The sequence below is a fragment of the Cyprinodon variegatus genome, unplaced genomic scaffold (assembly GCF_000732505.1).
Source record: "Cyprinodon variegatus isolate N-32 unplaced genomic scaffold, C_variegatus-1.0 Scaffold127, whole genome shotgun sequence".
NCBI lineage: Eukaryota > Metazoa > Chordata > Actinopteri > Cyprinodontiformes > Cyprinodontidae > Cyprinodon > Cyprinodon variegatus.
The window spans coordinates 925,205-945,171 of NW_015150580.1; the positions used below are offsets into that span (position 1 = coordinate 925,205).

The 19,967-nt window shown below is 36.4% G+C and overlaps 1 protein-coding gene across 1 annotated transcript in view; it reads left to right on the plus strand.

Moving 5' to 3' along the window:
* Positions 1 to 19,923, plus strand: part of LOC107085524 (proteasome activator complex subunit 4B-like) — a 60,182-nt gene extending 40,259 nt beyond the window's left edge. The window contains exons 35-47 of the mRNA XM_015375884.1: positions 57 to 123; positions 222 to 347; positions 546 to 698; positions 814 to 918; positions 3,301 to 3,392; positions 3,571 to 3,702; positions 3,861 to 4,063; positions 7,546 to 7,631; positions 7,814 to 7,942; positions 9,939 to 10,094; positions 11,284 to 11,422; positions 11,573 to 11,706; positions 18,833 to 19,923. Of these exons, the coding sequence (XP_015231370.1) occupies positions 57 to 123; positions 222 to 347; positions 546 to 698; positions 814 to 918; positions 3,301 to 3,392; positions 3,571 to 3,702; positions 3,861 to 4,063; positions 7,546 to 7,631; positions 7,814 to 7,942; positions 9,939 to 10,094; positions 11,284 to 11,422; positions 11,573 to 11,706; positions 18,833 to 18,967 (1,657 nt within the window). The 3' untranslated portion in view covers positions 18,968 to 19,923. The remainder of the gene's footprint in view (positions 1 to 56; positions 124 to 221; positions 348 to 545; positions 699 to 813; positions 919 to 3,300; positions 3,393 to 3,570; positions 3,703 to 3,860; positions 4,064 to 7,545; positions 7,632 to 7,813; positions 7,943 to 9,938; positions 10,095 to 11,283; positions 11,423 to 11,572; positions 11,707 to 18,832) is intronic.
* The last annotated feature ends 44 nt before the right edge of the window (positions 19,924 to 19,967 follow it).

Here is a 19,967-nt window from a genome sequence, read left to right on the forward strand (position 1 = left end):
TGTGTTGTTATCTATAAATCACAGCAGCCTCTTCTTTTGTCTGCCGCTTCTCTTAGAGAAATGATGATCTATGCATCTTCTGAAAAGCCACAAGATGACCTGCCATACGAGGAGATGAGTGAGGTGCGTCCTCATCGTGCACCACATAGACAAATACAAAAAAAAAATCCAAAGATCTCTATGTGATTATTCATTTTTGCATGCATTTGTACGTCAATCAGGGTGAGAAGATCATCTTTGAGTACTTCTCGGAAGCTGACTTTATTGACCAGTTGATAGAGTTTCTGTCTCTGGAGGAGCGGAAAGGGAAGGACAGCTTCAACCCGCGCCGTTTCTGCCTGTTCAAGGTGCAGATTTTAACTCTTAACCAGTGACAAAGTGACAACTCTTTAACAAAGCAACGACTCAGCATGCCGCCTCAGGCCGAAGTTGAGCTTCACCAGGGCTGCAATTACTGTCTGTGTCCTCTGTAATTTTTGTTCTGCATAATTAAAAAAGAAATGCTTTTTGGCAGTTAAACCAGAATACTTACGTTTGATTGACAGGGGCTGTTTCGTAACTATGGCGACATATTCTTACCAGTGCTATGGCCTCATCTGGAGCAGCTCACAACTGACCCCCATGAGAGTTCGCAGCGCTGCCTGTGTGAGATTACCGCCGGACTAATCAGAGGCAGCAAACATTGGAGCTTCAGCAAGGTGCCAGAGAAACACAAGCTACAGAAGCAAGACAAAAATACCCACAATACAGCTTCTCCGTAGGAAAAGTCAATATCTGTAGAAACTCTCATTACTCTGTGTTTGTGTGTGTTAGGTGGACAGGTTATGGCAGCTTCTTTGCCCTTTGATTAGGACAGCGCTGAACAACATCACTGTGGAAACCTACACAGACTGGGGCACATGCATCGCCACAGCTTGTGTGAGTGACTCAGCTGCATGCAGAAAATGCCAGACTATCCAATGTAGAACACTTTAAAGAGAAAAAGGGATTTTTATACAGTATTGTCATACACTTTAAAAGATTCAGTTGTTCTAGCAGCCTTGAAGGGATTATGGCTTCTGTCCTTTAACAGTTGCATCCTATTCAGGGAAATGTCTCAACACCTCTTTAAAAAAATGTTTATTATCTTGATAAATTGCACATATGCAACCCAAAAAAATTACAATATCATTGCAAAGTTAAATTATTTCACTAAGCAAACAAACATTCAATTTATTATGAGTGATATAGTCCCAATATTTATTTTTAAGATTATTTTTGCTATAAGAGGAACCTTATTTCACAGCACATATAGACATAGAAAAAAACTGCTGCATTGACATATGTTAAGCAGACAATCGTTGACACAGCAGCAAGAAAATTATACTGTTGCAATACTTATGCAAAGTATTGCTGTAATGATATCAGTTGCACACTTTCCTCATAACTTCTTCCTCTCATGAGCTTGCAGCTCTCTGTGACCTTTAGCATCTTGGAATCCAGCATGTGTCAAATGTGGGCATCTACTACAGGCACTGTGGTAGATGCCCACAAAGGGCTGCATAACTTATTTCCAAGTTAAATATTTATGAAATTTGAGAACAGGAATGATTTATAAGGGATATAGACTAGATCTGCCATATACCTTGTGTTGAACAAATCTTGCACCCAATTCTACTTGACTTTGATTAGTTATCCAAAGGCCTCTTTTCATGTTAAAGTAAATCTTGTGTTTTTCTTTTTTTTTTTTTTTTTGGAAATAAAATCTCTGGAGTCTGGAGGAAGAGTTAAGAGGCAGGCAAAGCAAGTTGGTGTAAATCTATTCAGTGATGGTTTGTTGGCTGTCGTCGGTTTACTGCAGTAGCCTAGATTTCCTTAACACATTTAGCAGAGCCACAGCCTTCTATGTCACCCTGCAATGATGCTGTAATTTAAGCAAAACAGTGCTCACCACTTCAGTGTATATACTTTGTACCAAATTGACTTTACACTTTTTCCTTTCATTTAATTTTTAATCAAAATGCTAAGATAAGTTTAAAGTGGGGGGTTATCAGAATGATATATCTCTGGCAGGTTTAATTGGAACTTTGTAATTTTTATCATTTTTAGCGAACCTAATGCAAGGTTTAATAAACTTTAAGCCATAATTATTGAAAAGTACAGAAACAAATATTTCAGAAAGCATATAAAAAAATCTTCATTATAGAAGCTTATTTTTCAAAGAAAGGAATTGTAATACATTTACTTTTCAATTGTGATTTTTTTAAGTGACCTTAGTCAAACTAAGCAAAGTTTGAAACACTTGCATTTACCATTGTTGTGCCACACATTTTCATTTACTAGTTTGTAATGGCTCTCAATAACTTATAATAATTTATTATAACCTGTCTTCTTTTGTCTAAATATGTCCTTTTTTTTTTTTTAATAGCAGAATCTGTATGAAAATCTAGATCTATCTAACATGGGGGGGGGGGGGGGGGGGGGGGCATTGGTTTTTCAACAAGACTCCAAATGTTATCATATCTCTTGAAATCGATTCAGAAAGAGTTCATTTTTGTTTTTATCCATCTTTTTAAGTCATAAAATATTTTAGTTTTGTTGCATTCATAGAAATAATGTATTTTTTTCGATATGCATTGCACAAAATAATTATCAATTTTGAAACAAATTCTCAGTAATTCTATCGAGGGGTAGTTCAGTAATGTTTGCCAGTCAGTTGCCAGGTGCATTAATGATAATGATGCTCACCTTTAGTTAGCAACCTTTGGTTAGCATTAGCAGATATTTAACTTACCTGTCTAGAAAATAAGCGGTAACTGCATTGCTTCTGGGCCCTTTGTTTTCTTAAGAACACACCAGAGCTCACCAGCTCGCAGCGTTCACCCTTGTTTTATTTCTTTTGGGGTTTTTTGGCTTAAGTCTTAGAAATGAAAGTGTTACAAGAAACAATTTATTAGCTATAAGCTAGGGTCTGGCAACACCTTTCCTCTATCTTTTATGACTTGAAGCTATCATTCCTTTTAGTGCGAAACCATTTCATGTCAATATTTTGGACCTGGAAAAATGTATAACACATTGTTTATCTACTACATATTTTCCTCATTGAAATAAGAACAGTTATTATGCATCACTTTAGACTTTTTATATAGGATGTATTATTATTTTTTTAATTCATGATTTTGATAAAAAGTTTTATGCATGCCCTTTAATGTATATATAAACGCCCAAAATAGATGACAGCTATTTACGGTACTTATATAAAATAGCTGGGCTACAAAGAAAGAAAAAAACAACACTACTCTGGCTGTGTGTTTCCAACAGGAGGGCAGAGACCCCAGGAAACTCCACTGGCTGTTTGAGCTGCTGATGGAGAGCCCCTTGAGCGGAGAGGGTGGCTCCTTCAGGGATGCCAGGTATTAGCAACTATGCACACGTAGCGTGTTTATGTCACCTACAATATTTTCCAGGATTCAGATTTCAGGCTGCAGCAGTAACCTGAACTGACACATGCTGCAGCAGTATATAAAACACCCTCCTCCTCCTCCTGCTCATCCCTTCTCCTGCTTTCCTCTCCTGCTCTGTCTCTGTCAGTTTGCTATATGTGCTTCAGGGAGGTCTCGCCCAGCAGCAATGGAGAGTTTCTGAACTGCTGCACCGGTTGCTGGCTTACCTGGAGCCCAAACTCACCCAGGTGTATAAAAATGTCAGGGAGCGAATAGGAAGGTAGATGATCATTTGATTACATCCTGAAATTATCATCTTATTTGTCCTTTTTTTAAGCTCACATTTACCTCAGCTACCCACTTTCCGCACCAACGATTCTTTTCCTTTTAAACAAGCCCTTCCTCTCCTCTTTCCTTCATTCGCCATCGTCTCTCCAGTGTGCTGACCTATATCTTCATGATAGACGTGGCCTTGCCCCACACCAGGCCCACCTCTTCCCCCCATGTGGCAGAATTCGTCACCCGGGTCCTGGAGCGGCTCAAGCCCCTCACGTCAGAGCCTGAGATTCACAACCACATCCACGAGGAGAACACCCAGGAGATGGACGAACGAACCCAGGCTGTCAAGCTACTGAAAACGGGTTAGAATTTGGATGCAGGAATGAGATAGTAGTGGTGTTGGTGGGGGTCTAAATGTGGGATGACAGCTTGTTCTGATTGTCGAAACAGAGGAACACGCTGAATGACACAAGTTAAAAGCTTCTCATTGATTCCACCTTTTGTAAATTCATTTTTTTAAAAGCTTGTGAAGTATCGATCGAAGGCATATTCTAAGGGTGCATTTATAAACGTTTAAAAAATGATTTAGGGGAAGGACACCAATTCATTTGTTTGGAGGTTACCTTTAAGATGTGTTCTTACAGGTTATACAGTTCAATAATCACAGCAGAATTTTGTTTTTTTATTGATTTTAGCTGAGAAGGATTGTAATTTGATTCTGGAGGACCTCCTGCTGCTTTATATTAGCATTCACCAGCATTTTATTTTACTTGTGTCTGAGCTCATATTGCAGTAACAATGTCCCAGGACAGGAGGATAGTTTATACAATAAGCAACATTTAAGCAATTTAACTTCAGTTGTAAAGCAGCCTTGCAGGTTGGGGAGCAAAAACTGTGACGTCATGTTTCATGTAACTAAGTAACAACAAATAAAACATTGAATGAAGCAATTATTTTTTTAAATTACTAAAGAAAGCCATATGCCTGAGGTCTACATTTCGAAGGCTGCAAAATAAAGTAGTTTAGGAACTAGTTTGTCTGGTATTGTAATAGCAGAGATTTCCAGTCATCATTTTATTTATTAATACCTGGGGGATTTTTCTATGTTACAAAACTTTCATTGAATCATTGTTTTGTTTTACAATAAACCTTTTATTACACATTGTAAATGTTCAAGTCATACCGAAGGTAAAACAAATTTCTACTTTGCTTTATATTTCTGAAACAAAATCAGAATCTACCTTAATCAGCATCAGTAGTTCTAAACTTAAAAAAAATAAATTGGCCACTAAATCTAGAATTGGTGCATCATTGGTTTTAATCTAAAATTGAAGCTTTTAATGTGCAAATTTTGGTTAGTAATTTAGTCATAGAAACACCTACTACACATGTTGAAAAAATACTTCTGAAGGGGAAAATATTTTCTTGCTAAGACAGTTTTGACTGGGCTAGATGAGTTTAGCAGCGCAAAAGTTCAAGGAAAACACAAATATATGTATAGAAAAGATACAGGATCTGCCTGCAACCAGAGTGTTATACTGTAATATACATCTGATGGGCCATGTCAGGTCATGTGAAAGGTTTACGTGTATTGCTGGGTTGGTGAGAAATTGATCAAATATTTTAGATTATTATTCAGAAAACTAGGGATTTTTATATATTTTTCCCCAAATTGAAATTATACAATTGTTTTTAATGAATCTGTAAACTGGTTTGAATGATGTGAAATACTGTTGCTTTCAAGCAGGATCCAGTTGTTTCACAAAAATAGAAAACTTTGACAGCATGTGGTACAGTACAAGATACTGTAAGTCACATTTCTATTAAATAATAAATAATCAAACCATTTATTTAGGGTTCCTGTTATAAAACATACCCAATATGTAAATTATTAAATATTTACCGGTAGTTCCAATGAAGATAAATATTAAATACATTTATTTTATAATACATTAGGTTTCAACTAAAGTTTAGATGTTCAGAATCAAACTGTGATTTTGTTATTTAAGTCTATTTTGCTCTCGTACTACTGCCCTGGAGCGAGTGATTGCTTGGAGGTGTGCACGAGGATAAATAGGCTCGTGCATGCTCTTGCACGCATTTAGTAAGTGTTCGAGAGGGCGGATCTTTTAAAAAATTTGCAAAATCCTCGACTATACCTTTAAATCTTCTATCATCTTTTGTGCTTCCTCTGACTTTAAAAATGTTCGGACACAATTTTCTGAATGATTAATTTCATTCAGAAATTACTCTTTTTTTTCCAAAATTACTTCTCTATATTTATGTTTTGAAAATAGCTCCAAAATATAAGAGAGGAAATTAAAGATTTGAAACATAAATTTTTCTTTTCTTTCATGGAGGCTAATTAACAAAGACGGCAAGTTTGCAGAGGGATTAAAATTGGGAAACAAGTACAATTAATAAAAAGCAGCATTCTGGTGTATAATATAGAAATAGAACCCATCCTTTAGGTGTTGTTAGAATTAAGCAGTTATAATAGTAAACCCCTCTATACCTAAATGATGGGTATAGATCAAGTTACGGCATTACAAGTGTCTTGTAGATTAACTTATTTCAAAACTGCTGTCTTTTACCACAATGTCCTACCTATGGAATGAACAATTGCTAAAAACCTTGAAAATTCAACCAACATGCTAATTTAAGACCAAGTTGCAGTCACAATGCTACTTCCAGACAGCAAAAAATAAAAAAAAAGACTAAACAGTTGAAATTTACACTTTTGTTTATGTAAAGCTCTTATTTTATTTTATTTTATTTATTTATTTTTTTTCGTGGTCATGTATTTTTTTACCCGGTGGGATCAATTTTCCAGGAATATGCTACATTTTGGGGACTTATTGGTATTTGTGGGGACCAACAACTAGTCCCTAAGAAGAAGTTCTCTTCCTAGAGTGTTGGCAATGTTTAGGACTAAGGTGTCTATTGAGTTTAGAATAGGTTTAGGGTTAGGTATATGATGACGATGGTCAGGATTAAGCTATTTAAATTAATGCAATATGAATGGAAAGGACCCACATGGGTAGAATAACACAAAATGTGTGTGTGTACTTGTATATGTCACCTATTTAGGACAATTTTTGTACTAATTTTAATGTTAAGAGTTATTAGGGCTGGGTTAAAAGTCAAGGTTATACATAAATGCAGTATCTAAAATAAATGTAAGTTATTGTAAGGTCCCAATATGCATGGTAATATTAACTTGTCTTTTTTAATCTTGAAGTTTGTCTATGCAATGCACAGATGTAACACAAATATTGTACTGCAGTGCTGTAAATTACCTTAAAATAGAAAAACGATGCAGTTTTGGGGGTACTGTTATAGATTAACAGCTTTTGTTACCGCCAGCTGTCCTCTAGGGTGATTCTGGAGGATCTCCAAGGCTAGTTTTTCCCCTTATGTTCTTCGTAGATTCCTCAAATTTGACCTCATTGGAAACCTTAAACTCCATCTTTCTAGATCTGAAAATAACTCAAAACTGTCCCGGGCAGACCTCTTGATGGATTTGCCACGGCCTATCATATATATATATATAAATAACTCCTAAAACTAACTTATTTGATTTCTTCGATTACTTTCGGGGAAATGCTCCTCCTTCCAGGTCTTCGCTCTACACTGCACAGACGAAATATCTGCTCATACAAGTCATTACTTTCTAAATGAGTTGAATTGTGTGTGACCAACAGATTAATGCAGCAAGACCACAGCCCAAAATTTGCATTTCAAGTCGTTTCCCAGTAAATTTCTGTGCGTGTGTATGTATGTTTGTGTGCATGGTATGTTGGTACTCATATCTACGTATATAAAGCGATATTTGTGTTTGCAGTGTTGAAGTGGTTGATGGCGAGTGCAGGGCGAACATTTACCACCCCTGTTCAGCAGCAGCTACAGCTCCTGCCTCTGCTCTTCAAGGTAACAACACACACAGACACATGTGCACGCGCAGTAACCCACCGGTCCCAGCACAGCGTTATTACCCACTCAATCTTACTTGCCCATTAAACACAATTTCTCTCTTCATTTACTGAAAATGGTGCGTTGCTGTGTGTCTTCCTGCCTCTCTGTCTCACTCTTCTGTTTGTCTCCCCCTGCAGATTGCCCCAGTGGAGATTGATGAGAGCTATGATGAGATGAAGCAGGATGCACGAACATGTCTCTCTCTCATGTCCCAGGGCTTACTGTATCCGGAGCACATCCCTCTGGTTTTGGCAGCACTGGAGGAGGTATCCACACACACACACCCACATACACAACAGGATACTCATAAGGCGCACTGCCCTATGGAACTGCTGTCAGTATTTCAATCCTAATGCTGGCCAAGATGTCGGGCTGGAGAAATAATAACCCCCGAGTCATCGTAAAAAGAGAAACCTAAACCCTATTTTTACTTTTTAGGTTTTCTATGGGCATTTATTTGAAAATAAGTTGTATTTTTGGCAAGATGATGACATGAGTCAGGTCTTGACAAAAGTATTCTTGGCAAAAGTATTCAGTCCCATTGAAGTAATCCAGATCTATGGTATTACTTGAAAACTGATACACTGCATCAAATCTGATTGAGAATAAAAATGAAGGAAGTGTCTTTGCACACATTTTAGTTAAGAATCTCTGCTACTCCACGTTTGCCATTCATATTAAATACCAACCAATTGGAAAGTCTGTGCCTAGATTTAGAAAAATATGAGGTTCTGATTTTTTTATCTGCACTTAAAAAAAAAACCAAATATGTTATAAATTGGCACATTCAAGGTTCAGCATTTCAACTCTATTTAACTATGTTCATCTTGTTTGTTAGACTTTCCTTCTATGGTCAATGAGCCTACCGTTATTTTTTTTACTTTCACCTTAAAGTATGACTCTTTCAGCTATTCTACAATATCGGATATTAATAATTAGCTTCATTTATAGGAAGCCAATCAATGATAACAGAATGGTCCCATTATCTATGAATCTTTTATTGTATTTGTCGTGATACATATTTGAGCAATCCTTAAACAATGATGTTGAAGGTACTCATTTCTGTGGTTGCAGGCATATGTTTAAGTCCAGCTCTCTTATTATCCTGCTTCAGTATTTAATTCAAATCAAGCACTTTGGCTGGAGCTTTATAACAATATGATTTAATTATATCAATGAATCATGTTTTCAGAGTAATAAAGCTGCTCTGAGTGTAAATCTATTCTTAAATTGGTTGTGTTTTTAAAACATTTTTGAAAGCTATATCATATCAGGCGAATCCAGATTTTGTTTAATATCTAACCCATTGTGCATCAAAAATTGGATCCTTTTAGATGTGTCCCAGGTCCAACGACCAGAGTAAAGTAATTAAATGAGTGAGAGGGCCTTGGAGAAATTGACTTCATACTGAATCAGCCCTTTGATTCAGGTGTGTTGAACCAAGGATTAATCTAAATGTTGCAGCATACCAACACCGGAGGAGTGGAGTTACTCACCCCTTATTTATCCCAATAGTTGCTGTCTTAACAAACATGGACTACACTCATTTATATCTGCAACTCTCACTTCTGCACACCACCGTCTGCAGGATGCTCCTGCTCCTGACACCACTCATAGTTCTGGCTGGGGAAACCTGTCTATACCCTTCTAAATATTAATTGAAAAAAAAGTATCTGCAATTCTGCTCTCAAACCCATACTATCAATTCAGCCATGAACATTTTTTTCTTCTTTTGAAGTTAGCAACATTTATTCTGGGTTTGAAGTTGTGGGAACATTTTGCAGTGTCATCATCTAAACTGATAACCATGTTGTTTTACATTGTTTCATTTTCATCATTTAGTAGTACCTATTTAAAGTAATCTACAGATTCTATTATAGATATAGAAATATATATATAAATCCATCCTAAAAAATGGCTCTTGTTTGTTGGAAACTGTCAAAACAGACATCCTAAAGAAGGTTAAATAGCAACCAGATCACATATAAATGCAAAGAACATCATTGTATGTATGGATTTGTATGAGCATTATGAGCAATTTAGACCTATTGGAAATTACCAGATATATAAGTGTTTACCTGGTAATATCTCTAAGGTGTAGTTATTAAAAAAAGTTGATCAAATGATTTAACTTGAACATAAAAAAAAAGCTGAACCAATGTACTTAACATGTTTATGGAACATGAACAAGACATTTCCTTGCCTTGTACATCACACACTTTTACTTGAAGTCATTCTTTTTCTCTGACCTTCCATTTTCAGATGGCGGGCAGCAGATCGTGGCATACTCGCTTCTCAGTTCTGACCTACCTTCAGATCACGGTCTTCTACAATCTGTTCACTCTGCTTAGTTTGCCTGTCGAGGTTCTGCGTATTAGAAAGCTTGTGATGCAGCTGCTCCTGGACGAACAGCTTGAGGTAAAATATAACTGGACACCAAGCTCAGATATGATGCTGCTATTTCTCATAAAGCCTAACTGACAGAGGATTATGGGACCACTCATCCCTTTGCTTTGTCTCTTTCTTCTCTGTTCTTGATTGTTGCTTCAAAATTAAGTTTTCCTCACTGCTTCTAGAGAGAACTTGATGGAGCAAATCTGTATTTAAAAGCAATTAATAATGTAGCCCATGCCTAAAGTATTTTGAAAATTAGAAAAGAAAGCCTTCTGAAAATTACACGCATGTATAACTCTATATACTCAATATTTGTTTGAAACATACATTAGAACAAATTACTCCATCAGAGGCAGGGAGACCTTTAGCCTCTCTCTTCTCACTCAGATCGTTTTCTCAGCCAATCAGGCACAGTAGCAACTTATTATCAAAGAAGGTATTTTGCACTTGGGTGGTGTGAACAGGTGAAAAATTAAATTAGCATCTCTATTATTTGTATCAGCAGAATGAAGCATGACGTGCTCTTCGTGTTACCTGATATTTAGCAATGTAGAATGTTGACTTAAAAAACAATGGACCACCACTACCTTAGCAGATGATATGGTTAATTATACACCATGGGAAAATTCCCACTGGATCTGATCAACTTAAGATCCTCTGGTTGATTTAAACCTATTGCATTTGAAGCTTTTTTTTTTCTTCTGTATAACTTCCCATAAATATGCTTGGATTGGTGTGGCAGGAGTAAAGGGTGCTTCTGTCATGGGATTATGTTGTCCTGGCCCATAGACCTTTACTCCTGGTCTTTCCCCCCCTCTCTCTAAATTTCCTGTCATACCACTTAAAAAAAAATACTAGAAATAAAACCCCCCAGTTGCGACATAAGCATTAAGAAAAATAAATGCATGAAGTATTTTAAGTCACAAGCTGCATCTGAATTAAAATTGCAGTTTGTAGTATTTAGTAAAGCTGATGAATGCTTTGAAGCAGTGTCTGGGGTATTTTTATCCACTTTTGCTTAGTGTTATTTTCAATTTTATGCATAGGGATGCAGAGAAATTATTGAGTTTTTCCTTCCCTATCGCTGTATTTTCCCATTTAATCTACTGGTTGGGATCTTTACTCTGGCCATTTTTGTATATGGCCAGACTAAAGATAGTCTGGCCATATACATTGTGCTCCTCTTCCAAATTTTCTTTTTTGTCCCATAAAGGTGAGGGACATGGCCTGCACCACCCTTAGTGGTTTACTGCAGTGCCAATTCTTCCCCCTGGACTCCAGTCTGCAGACCCAGCTTCAGACGCTGAGTAAGACGTCCCTCCCCAAGGCCAGAGGAGAGCTGGCTTCCACAGGTACACAGATAAAATGAGCACACAAATGCATTATACAACACAGAAATTACAGTAACACCTACCCTTCTCTTATTACAGGGAAGTAGTGAGACTTAAAAAATATAAAGCCTCTTTTAACGCTCTGTATGTGTGTGCGTGTGTGTGAGGCAGACTTGGTGAGGCGCCACGCTGGAGTGCTTGGACTCAGTGCGTGCATCCTGTCAAGCCCCTATGACGTTCCACAATGGATGCCGCAGATCCTGATGGACCTAAGCGATCATCTCAATGACCCGCAGCCTATAGAAGTATGCACACACACACTTACCCATACACAAACGACAAGCTTGAATGAGTGTAAGGAAAAAAAAAATACAATTTCATTCTCCAATTGAGGAGAAAATTATGTCTTTGGCCTTTCTTCAAGCGTGAACCAGACGCACAATGTAATCCGCAGAGCAGACAGTGTGCTGGTGAGGATAATTTAGTGCTTGTTGAAAAGTAGGTGATGTAACGAGGAATAAATAAAAGCATCTTGGAGTATATTTATATGTAGAACAACTAGGCATTCTATTACAGAGGATACCTGCACAAAAGCCCCAAAAAAGAGAGTGATTAGAAAGAGGAGTCATGTCTACAGGTTCTTCCTATTTCTTAACATGTAACATGAAATTCAAATGTATTTTATGGGATTTTTGAATTGAAAATAACATAGCAAGGAATATTGGACTTGAGAGGATCCATAAGTATAATACAGACTAGAAAATTCCCCAAAGGAAATTTTAAAGTGGTCTGGCGCCAGCCATGTAGGTTTGGCTGCATAGCCGACTTATGTCGCCTTGCAAGGTTAAGGCTACTTGGTTTGCTATAGTTTGTGGTGAGTTGTGGAGACCATCTGCAATATTTAATCAATACTTTTTCTCCAGTTATGAGGTTAATAGAGAATTTATTACAGTGGAAATGAGAGGGTTTTATTTTGTAGAGTAGTGGGAATCTTATTCTGAAAGTGGTTGTCTGTTATGGATAAGGTCAGACTCACCAGTGATGTGAAATCCAAGTTCAGTTGTTTAATGTCTTTTTACCTGTTATTAGGTCAATAGATGCTTTGGAAATGGGATGCTTTTATTTTGAAACTGGGTATGTTGTGAAAAAGAATTTCGGAGTTTAATTCCCAAGTGTGGTAGAGTTTGGGTCATATCTGTAGTTCAGTAACAGAAATATTTAGAACGATGTAAAAATATTTGGTCACTCCTGCATTTTGTGCTGGAGTCACAGTGAGAATACATGTAAAATTGATAAAACATTCAGTGACTTTTGGGGACTCTGATTTGAGGAAAAACTATAAATCCTCCAGTAAATACAGAGATGTGTGAAAACAAATACTTCAGTCTACAAACTCACTGTACAATAATTACTGTAGAGCAAAGTTTTGGGGCATGAGAGTGATGTAAAAATATTTTCTTGATTTTAGAAATCTTTCCCTTTTCACTCTGCTGTGTGACGTCACCACTCTCTCTAGTTTTTTTCCTCAAACTTTGTGGTGCTTGAAGGCTGATTTTAAAGAACTGGTAGCAGTTATGAATATACTGTATTCAGTTTTGGGACCATTAATGATTTCTCTATAAACAGAGCTTTAACTGTGTGTGTAGGCGAAAGTATAATCACTCAAAAATATGGGATTTTTAGATCTCCTTTCTTTCTTCACACCATTATTTCCTGTGGGGTTTTTAGGTGTGTTTTTTTTTTATCACGTCACCATGGTCTCCAACCGCCTGATAGAGTAATAGCACATATGTTGTGATCGAGCCAGAGGCGTAGGCACAAATTTTGGTGGCCAGGCAATAACCAATGTACACTTAGGGGTGGCCGAAAGTAGATAGGCACCAGAATCTATAGAAAATCCATATTTTCTAAATAAAGACAAACTATACTTTCCTACGGCCTTTGCTAACAATTAGATGAATATATTCAAACATCCGTCCTTTTTAAAATTCTTTCAGGTTTGAGTTTTGAGTGAACATCTTTTCCATTGTCATTACTTACCTACTTTTATCCGTAATTCTGCATAAGATTGATATTTACAAGTACTAATATCTAAATAAATTGATTATTTAATGAATTTTTATTAAAATAGTTATTTATCTATGATTTCACTGAAGACTCCTAGATGACTTGCAGAGACACATCATTTTCTCTTTACCACATAAAACACAAAATCTATTTATGAAAAGAGCATGAATTCTGTACTTACCATCTCTAATGTTGGTATATTGATGTGCATAATTAACCACAGTGTTTTTGTTGTCAATGAATTATTAATTTATAAAAATCTAAATGTTTTGAATATTCCAATTGAGAGTATTACTGTTGCCACCATCTGTATTAGAGGGAAATAAATGGTAGGGGTGGCCACAGGGGTGGCCAATGGCTAAAGGAGGCCATGGCCACCCCTGGCCCCCCCATCTAGCTCCACCCCTGTTGCATGCAAGAGTTGGGGCCGCGTTATTCTTGAGGGGAAAAAAAAAAGCTATAAATAAAGAGATATTTTCGTCCATGAAATAGTAATAGGTACCTCCATACTATTTCCACAATTAGAAATAAATGATAAATAGGAATTTGAAAACAATGATGAACAATGAACCTTTTCTGTGAAGGCCTCAAACACCTATCCACATCAGATGGAACTGAAATGTATTTTTTAGACATATGTTCACTTGAGTCAAACAATCAGGTCTTTTGTAAGACTATGGAGACCTTGAATACATATTGAGAAGGAACTTCAGCCATTTGATTCAGGTGTGTGGAAGCATATCCTAAAGGTGTAGAACACCAGACTGTTAGGACTGGATTGAAGACTCCTGCTCTACCAGAATGTCTCCATCTGATGGTATCCTGACTGCTTGAAGATTGAAGACATTCAACACTACTGCTGTTGTCCTCAATGAATAAGTGGATATACAGTAGATGATGGATGGATGTATTCGTATGCGCCCCACACTTTTCAGATTGTTTTTTTATATATTTATATGAAATAAGACAGCGTAAAATACATATTTTAATTTGTTCAAAGCTTTAAATTCACTATATTGCAAGAATAACATTTGGATTTAAAAGTGTGATTACAGCTACAAAATTATCATGGATGACTTGAATTATAGATCTTTCTCTGTAGGCTTAACAGAAGCTGTTAGCACTCCTTATTGGACTTAATGCATAAGCTATGTGCATCATGAATAAAAACAGTCACTCTTTATTGAAGTGTAGAGTTGGAAATACTTGTCTGGGGTACCTATAGAGAAACTGAACTGAAAAAAATCAGCACATTTAGTTTTACATAATGTTACACTCCACTTTTTCAGGTTTAGATTTAATTATTTCTCTCAGAAGCTTTTGCAAAGAAATAAATTGTCTTTATTTACAGCAAGACTAAAAACTACTGTCAGAGACTCTGACTGCCCCATTCACACTCTACTACTGTTTAAGGTTTTTTTGTTTTTCCCTCAACATCATCATACCTCATAATTACTTCAATTATAAAGGGGATGGGTTGGATAAAAACAGAGGGTTTCATTTATTTGCAAAAAAAACAAACCCTACAAACCTATTGATTTCAAATGCATCTTGTAATGCAACAAACTAGAAAATGATTTAAAGATGTTCATTAAAATACATACACTAGTTTACTAGAATTGATTTACAAATATGTGAGTTTGGGTTTTTCTTAACTGCTCTGAGGGCAATAGTGTAAAACAAACATGTGCTATGTTTAAATGATGAGGACCTGTTTGAGTTTCACTGATCCACTACTTAATTTCATGTTTTATGATCTTGTTGAATTAGATGACTTTTCACTCAGAACTTGTTTTACTCTAAATAATTGCTACCCTGCAGTTTTTTGAAGTTATATCTGGCACTCTAACATAAATAAGTGATTGCTGCCTCATTCGTTTTTAATCAGTGTAAACAAGTTGGACGATTGCTGCCAAAAAACGACCACTGCTGCTGGATTTCGTTTTGAATTTTTTTAGATTGCTCCAAATCTGCTTTTTCTTTCCAATTAAAACATTAAATTTGTTCTTATTGTTAATTTTTTTTTTCTGTTTCGTTAACTCCACTAGTAGGAGAGTTTGTGATTTTGATAAATAAGATTTTCTTAACAATAATAACTAGAGGCTTTTAAAAGTGTGGAAATATGCTTGTTTTTCAAACCCTCCATTCATCCATCTTCTCCCACTTCTTCTACCAGGGTTGCAGTGGGGCAAGTGCTTATCTGTGGCAGTCTATGGGACAGAGGGAGGGTACACCCTGGACAGGTCACCAATCTGTTGCAGGGCAACACAAACACATAAAAAGAGATTGCAGAAAAGCCAATTAACCTGACAGTCATGTACTGTTGACTGTGGGAAGAAGCTAGTGTAGCCTGAGAGAACCCATGCATGCATGTGGAGAACATGCAAACTCCATGCACAAAGACCACGGGTCGAGAATCCAACCTGGAACCTTCTTGCTGCAAGGCAACCCACTTTACAACCGTGCAGCCCATGTTTTTCAAACCTCATAACAAGGAAGAAAGCATGAAAAAAAAGATGCTGTCAACATTCCATTTTATTCAGGGTTTTATCACAATTATGGAAAGGAACTGAAATGTCCCATACTGATTGTCAAGCATATCCATTTAGGTTAATTAAACTGGATTTGTGTCTTCAGTTCATATCCAAGACTTTATATTTGTATATACCCAAAACATTTTGTGCGCCCATGGTGCTTCACAAAAGTATGTAGAGCACTTACTTGTAGTCATGTTTAATTTTAGCATGACGACACTCAATTTTCTGCAGTAGATCAGATATCTGTGATCGCTATAATCTAAAGAGTTTTTGCCCTCAGCCTAACTAAATAAAACTCCTATCCAAGCATCCACAGACCTACCCACTCTGCCCAAACCTTGTGTTGACATATAATATTGATTGTAAGCAAATAAGTGTTTCCTTTTGAAAGCACTCTCCTCCATTTGTAGATCACTAAAATAGGAGTCTTCCAGGTAAAAATCACATTCCTAGACGAAAATGTAATAGCGGATTTTCTAAATTACATTTGTGCATCTGAAAATGAATTTCAGAATGCAAAAAACAAACTTTTATCAGTAAGAATTAAGATCTATATATATAGAAATGTTAACACATTGTAAGGGGCCATTTTGACATTCATCAGCTTGACTGAATATGTTTTCATGATATCTAAAATACATTTCTTCACAATCAAAATAATACAAATGCTGACCAGTAACAATAGGAAGATGGAGATCTAAAATTAATTCCTAAACTTCCAGAATGTTTATTCGAGATGTGAAGAATGTAATATTGTTTGAAATGTTCAGTTGGACAAGGAAACAAAAGTTTGTTACAGATATGTTAAATACATAATTAGTCAAACTAATAACTATCTAAATGGCCTGCCATAGCCTGTTGTGGCCACAAGAACATTACGGGGAAAACTCATCCCAATAAATGGCTGTTATTATACTGGCGGTTATCAGTCCCATAAAATGGCTTCAGATTCTGCCTCCTTCTGCTCAGTAGGTTGTTACCATAGAATAAATCCTCATTCTAACCCTAAAGTAATTCCTTTGTTGTTCTGCAGAATTAGTCAATCTAATTCTGTGACCTGAAAACAATTTCAGTAGTTCTTCATGTAGTGTAAAAGAAAATCTATGTCATTCATATTAAGCAAACCAAAAACAAACAACTCTCATATCCTGTAAACTGACTTGTAGAATCCTCTCCCTATAAATATTTCACTCTCTGTGAATTATTGCCGATCATTCTTTAATAATATCCTTGTCAAAGGGACATGTGATATTTACACCTTAGTTTCTATTCTTTTCCAGCTTTTAACTGGTTATCCTCCAGTACTGACCCTGAATTTAGCTCCCATCAATTTTGGCCAGCTTGTCTTTCTCTTTTGGCCTAATTTAACTTCAAAGTTCTGTACAACGTCCGTCCTGACATGTTTGGTGTTTTCTTTGTCCTTGGTAGCAGGTTGCTCAGTAATGTTATTCAACATACCTCTAAGGCCTTTATAGAACAGCTGAGATTAATGTGAACACAGATGAGTTTAACTGATTAGGTGATTTTAAATGCAATATAAGATTAAAAGAGATCTGAATTAAAAAGTAGGTCATCCTTTTTTTTGTTAAAATGAGATAAATATGCATAATTTTTTTATCATTTCATTAACATTTTTGCACTATACTATTTTATTAATAAGATATATATACGGTTGTGGTTGTGAAACAAACAACAAATGTTCAAGAGATGTGGATTTCATTTTCAGGGTACTGGGGATTGAAACAAGTTGAAATTACAAATAGAAGCCACTAGCGTTTTGTCTTCCAAGCTAGAGAGGGAAAAGAAACCATCCAGCTTGCAGCTCTGTACAAACATCATTAATAGTGCATGATTTATACTGGCTCTGAAGCAACATATGCTGACATTTTTCAAGAAAGGTCTTGTTTATTTCAGGTTTATTTCAGGCTTCCTCCTGCATTCACTGCAGGAGCAGCAGGTCTGCACTAAAAGGTTCTTGGAGATAAAATTTGCTCAGCTGTTGAACAGAGGGCCTGTAGTATAAAAAGCAGGATTAGTGGCTTAGTGAGGTAAAAATTTTAGGTTCATCTTAGGGATTTTGTGCCACAAAGCTGCTTCACTTCTGATTCAAGACAAGAAATTGTTGAAAGGAAAACAACAGTTACAACAGCACCATAAGAACGCCGAAAGAATAGAAATCTTCTCTTATTTTTTAAGTGATAGTGTTTGTATGGCTGATATTACTTAGAGATTGATCACCAATAGCCTACAGAACTGCTGATAGCTCTAAACTGCATTCAAATTATGCTTAATGATGTTAGATTGATCAACTATGCCAGTAAAAAATTTTTGTATTTATACACTTTTGAAGAGCAGAAGTTTTAGTATATTTTATTATTATTATTATTATCCTTATTTCTGTCAAATATGTTTTGAAAAACTTTTCAAATCTGTCAGTACTTCTTACATTTGCAATTTTAGTTTTTTTTTTTACAATTTATAAATTAAGTCTTTCCTCTTTTAAATTACATTTTACACAGCTTTTCTCTTTTTAATTTTGGACATGGGATTACAGCATTTTAAAAATACTTGTCCTTTATTCCCAATGGAAGATCCCTTTTTTCTGTGTATAATTATTTTGTAAATGTTCTTTTGAGGCTCATAAACTCACATATTTTTGGATGCTTTTCTAAATTATTGAGGGGAATCTGTAGAAAGAAAAAAAAAAAAAGCATGTGTGAAGTTCCCAAAAAATGGATGCGCAATCACAGATCTCATTAGTTTCAGGTAAACTTATTTCAGTTCCCACAGATTACATGTGTTCATGTTTAACCCTTTTGTTTTATAGATGACTGTGAAGAAGACCCTTTCAGAGTTCAGGCGCACTCACCACGACAACTGGCAGGAGCATCGGCAGTGCTTCACAGACGACCAGCTTCTGGTGCTCACCAACCTGTTGGTGTCGCCCTGTTATTACGCCTAGACATTCATCTGCCTTCCTTACTGACTGTCAGCTACCACAAATAATGCCACCTTTGAGCACTGCTGGGAGCTTCCGGCTGTGCAGTCAGTGATGATAAAGACTCATCGTTAAAGGGGCAGGTCTGTCTGGACCCTCATATGCTGCTGCTGGCTCTTAGCCGGAAAGCAGCTGGGTACAGAATGATTTTCCGTTACCATGTTGCTCAGTGGGGGTTGTTTTGCTTGCTGAGCGCCACAGCAGCCCCTAAGGAGGCCACAGTAAAGATAAAGATGTGTATTCAGTCTCTCGCTGGTCTGATCTACACCAAGTCTCCAGAACGTACTCGTCTTTATTCCACCATGTCACTTTACTGTCAGTCATCTTGTAAAAGGTCTCTGAATTTTACAGTAATGAGAAAAAACCGGTACACCACATGAAGTGAAGCCTTAACTTTAAATTATTTATTTAACAGCACTTAAAAAAGAAAATAAACTGGATAAAAAAAAATATATAAGTTAACAGAAAAAAATTCACTAAGGCTTTTCATGAGATCATGCCTCGGATGCATTTACCATTTTGTTTTGGATCATTGTCATGTCAATGAAAATCCACTCTGCTGTGGCTTTAATTACCTTACAGATGGTCTCACATTTTCCTCAGCATCTGCCGATACGAGGCAGTTTTAATGATAGATCAAATGATGGTAAATCTGGCCAAGTTCAGATGCAGCAAAGCAGGCTCTGTAAAAGCATTTTGTTAAGCTAAAAAAATCTCTCTGCAATAATCTACTGTAAAATTAATCAATCTCTTGTCTCATCTGTCCTCTCTTGGGGAAAAAAAACTTCATATTTTTTTCTTAAACTAAACATGGTGTCCTCTCAATTTAACTTGAGCACCTTAATCACTGTTTAAGGGTCAAACAGGACAGAGCTCCTTCACATTGCTGGTTAATAAGGTTTTCCTCATGTGCCGCTCATTGAAGACTCCTATATATATATATATATATATATATATATATATA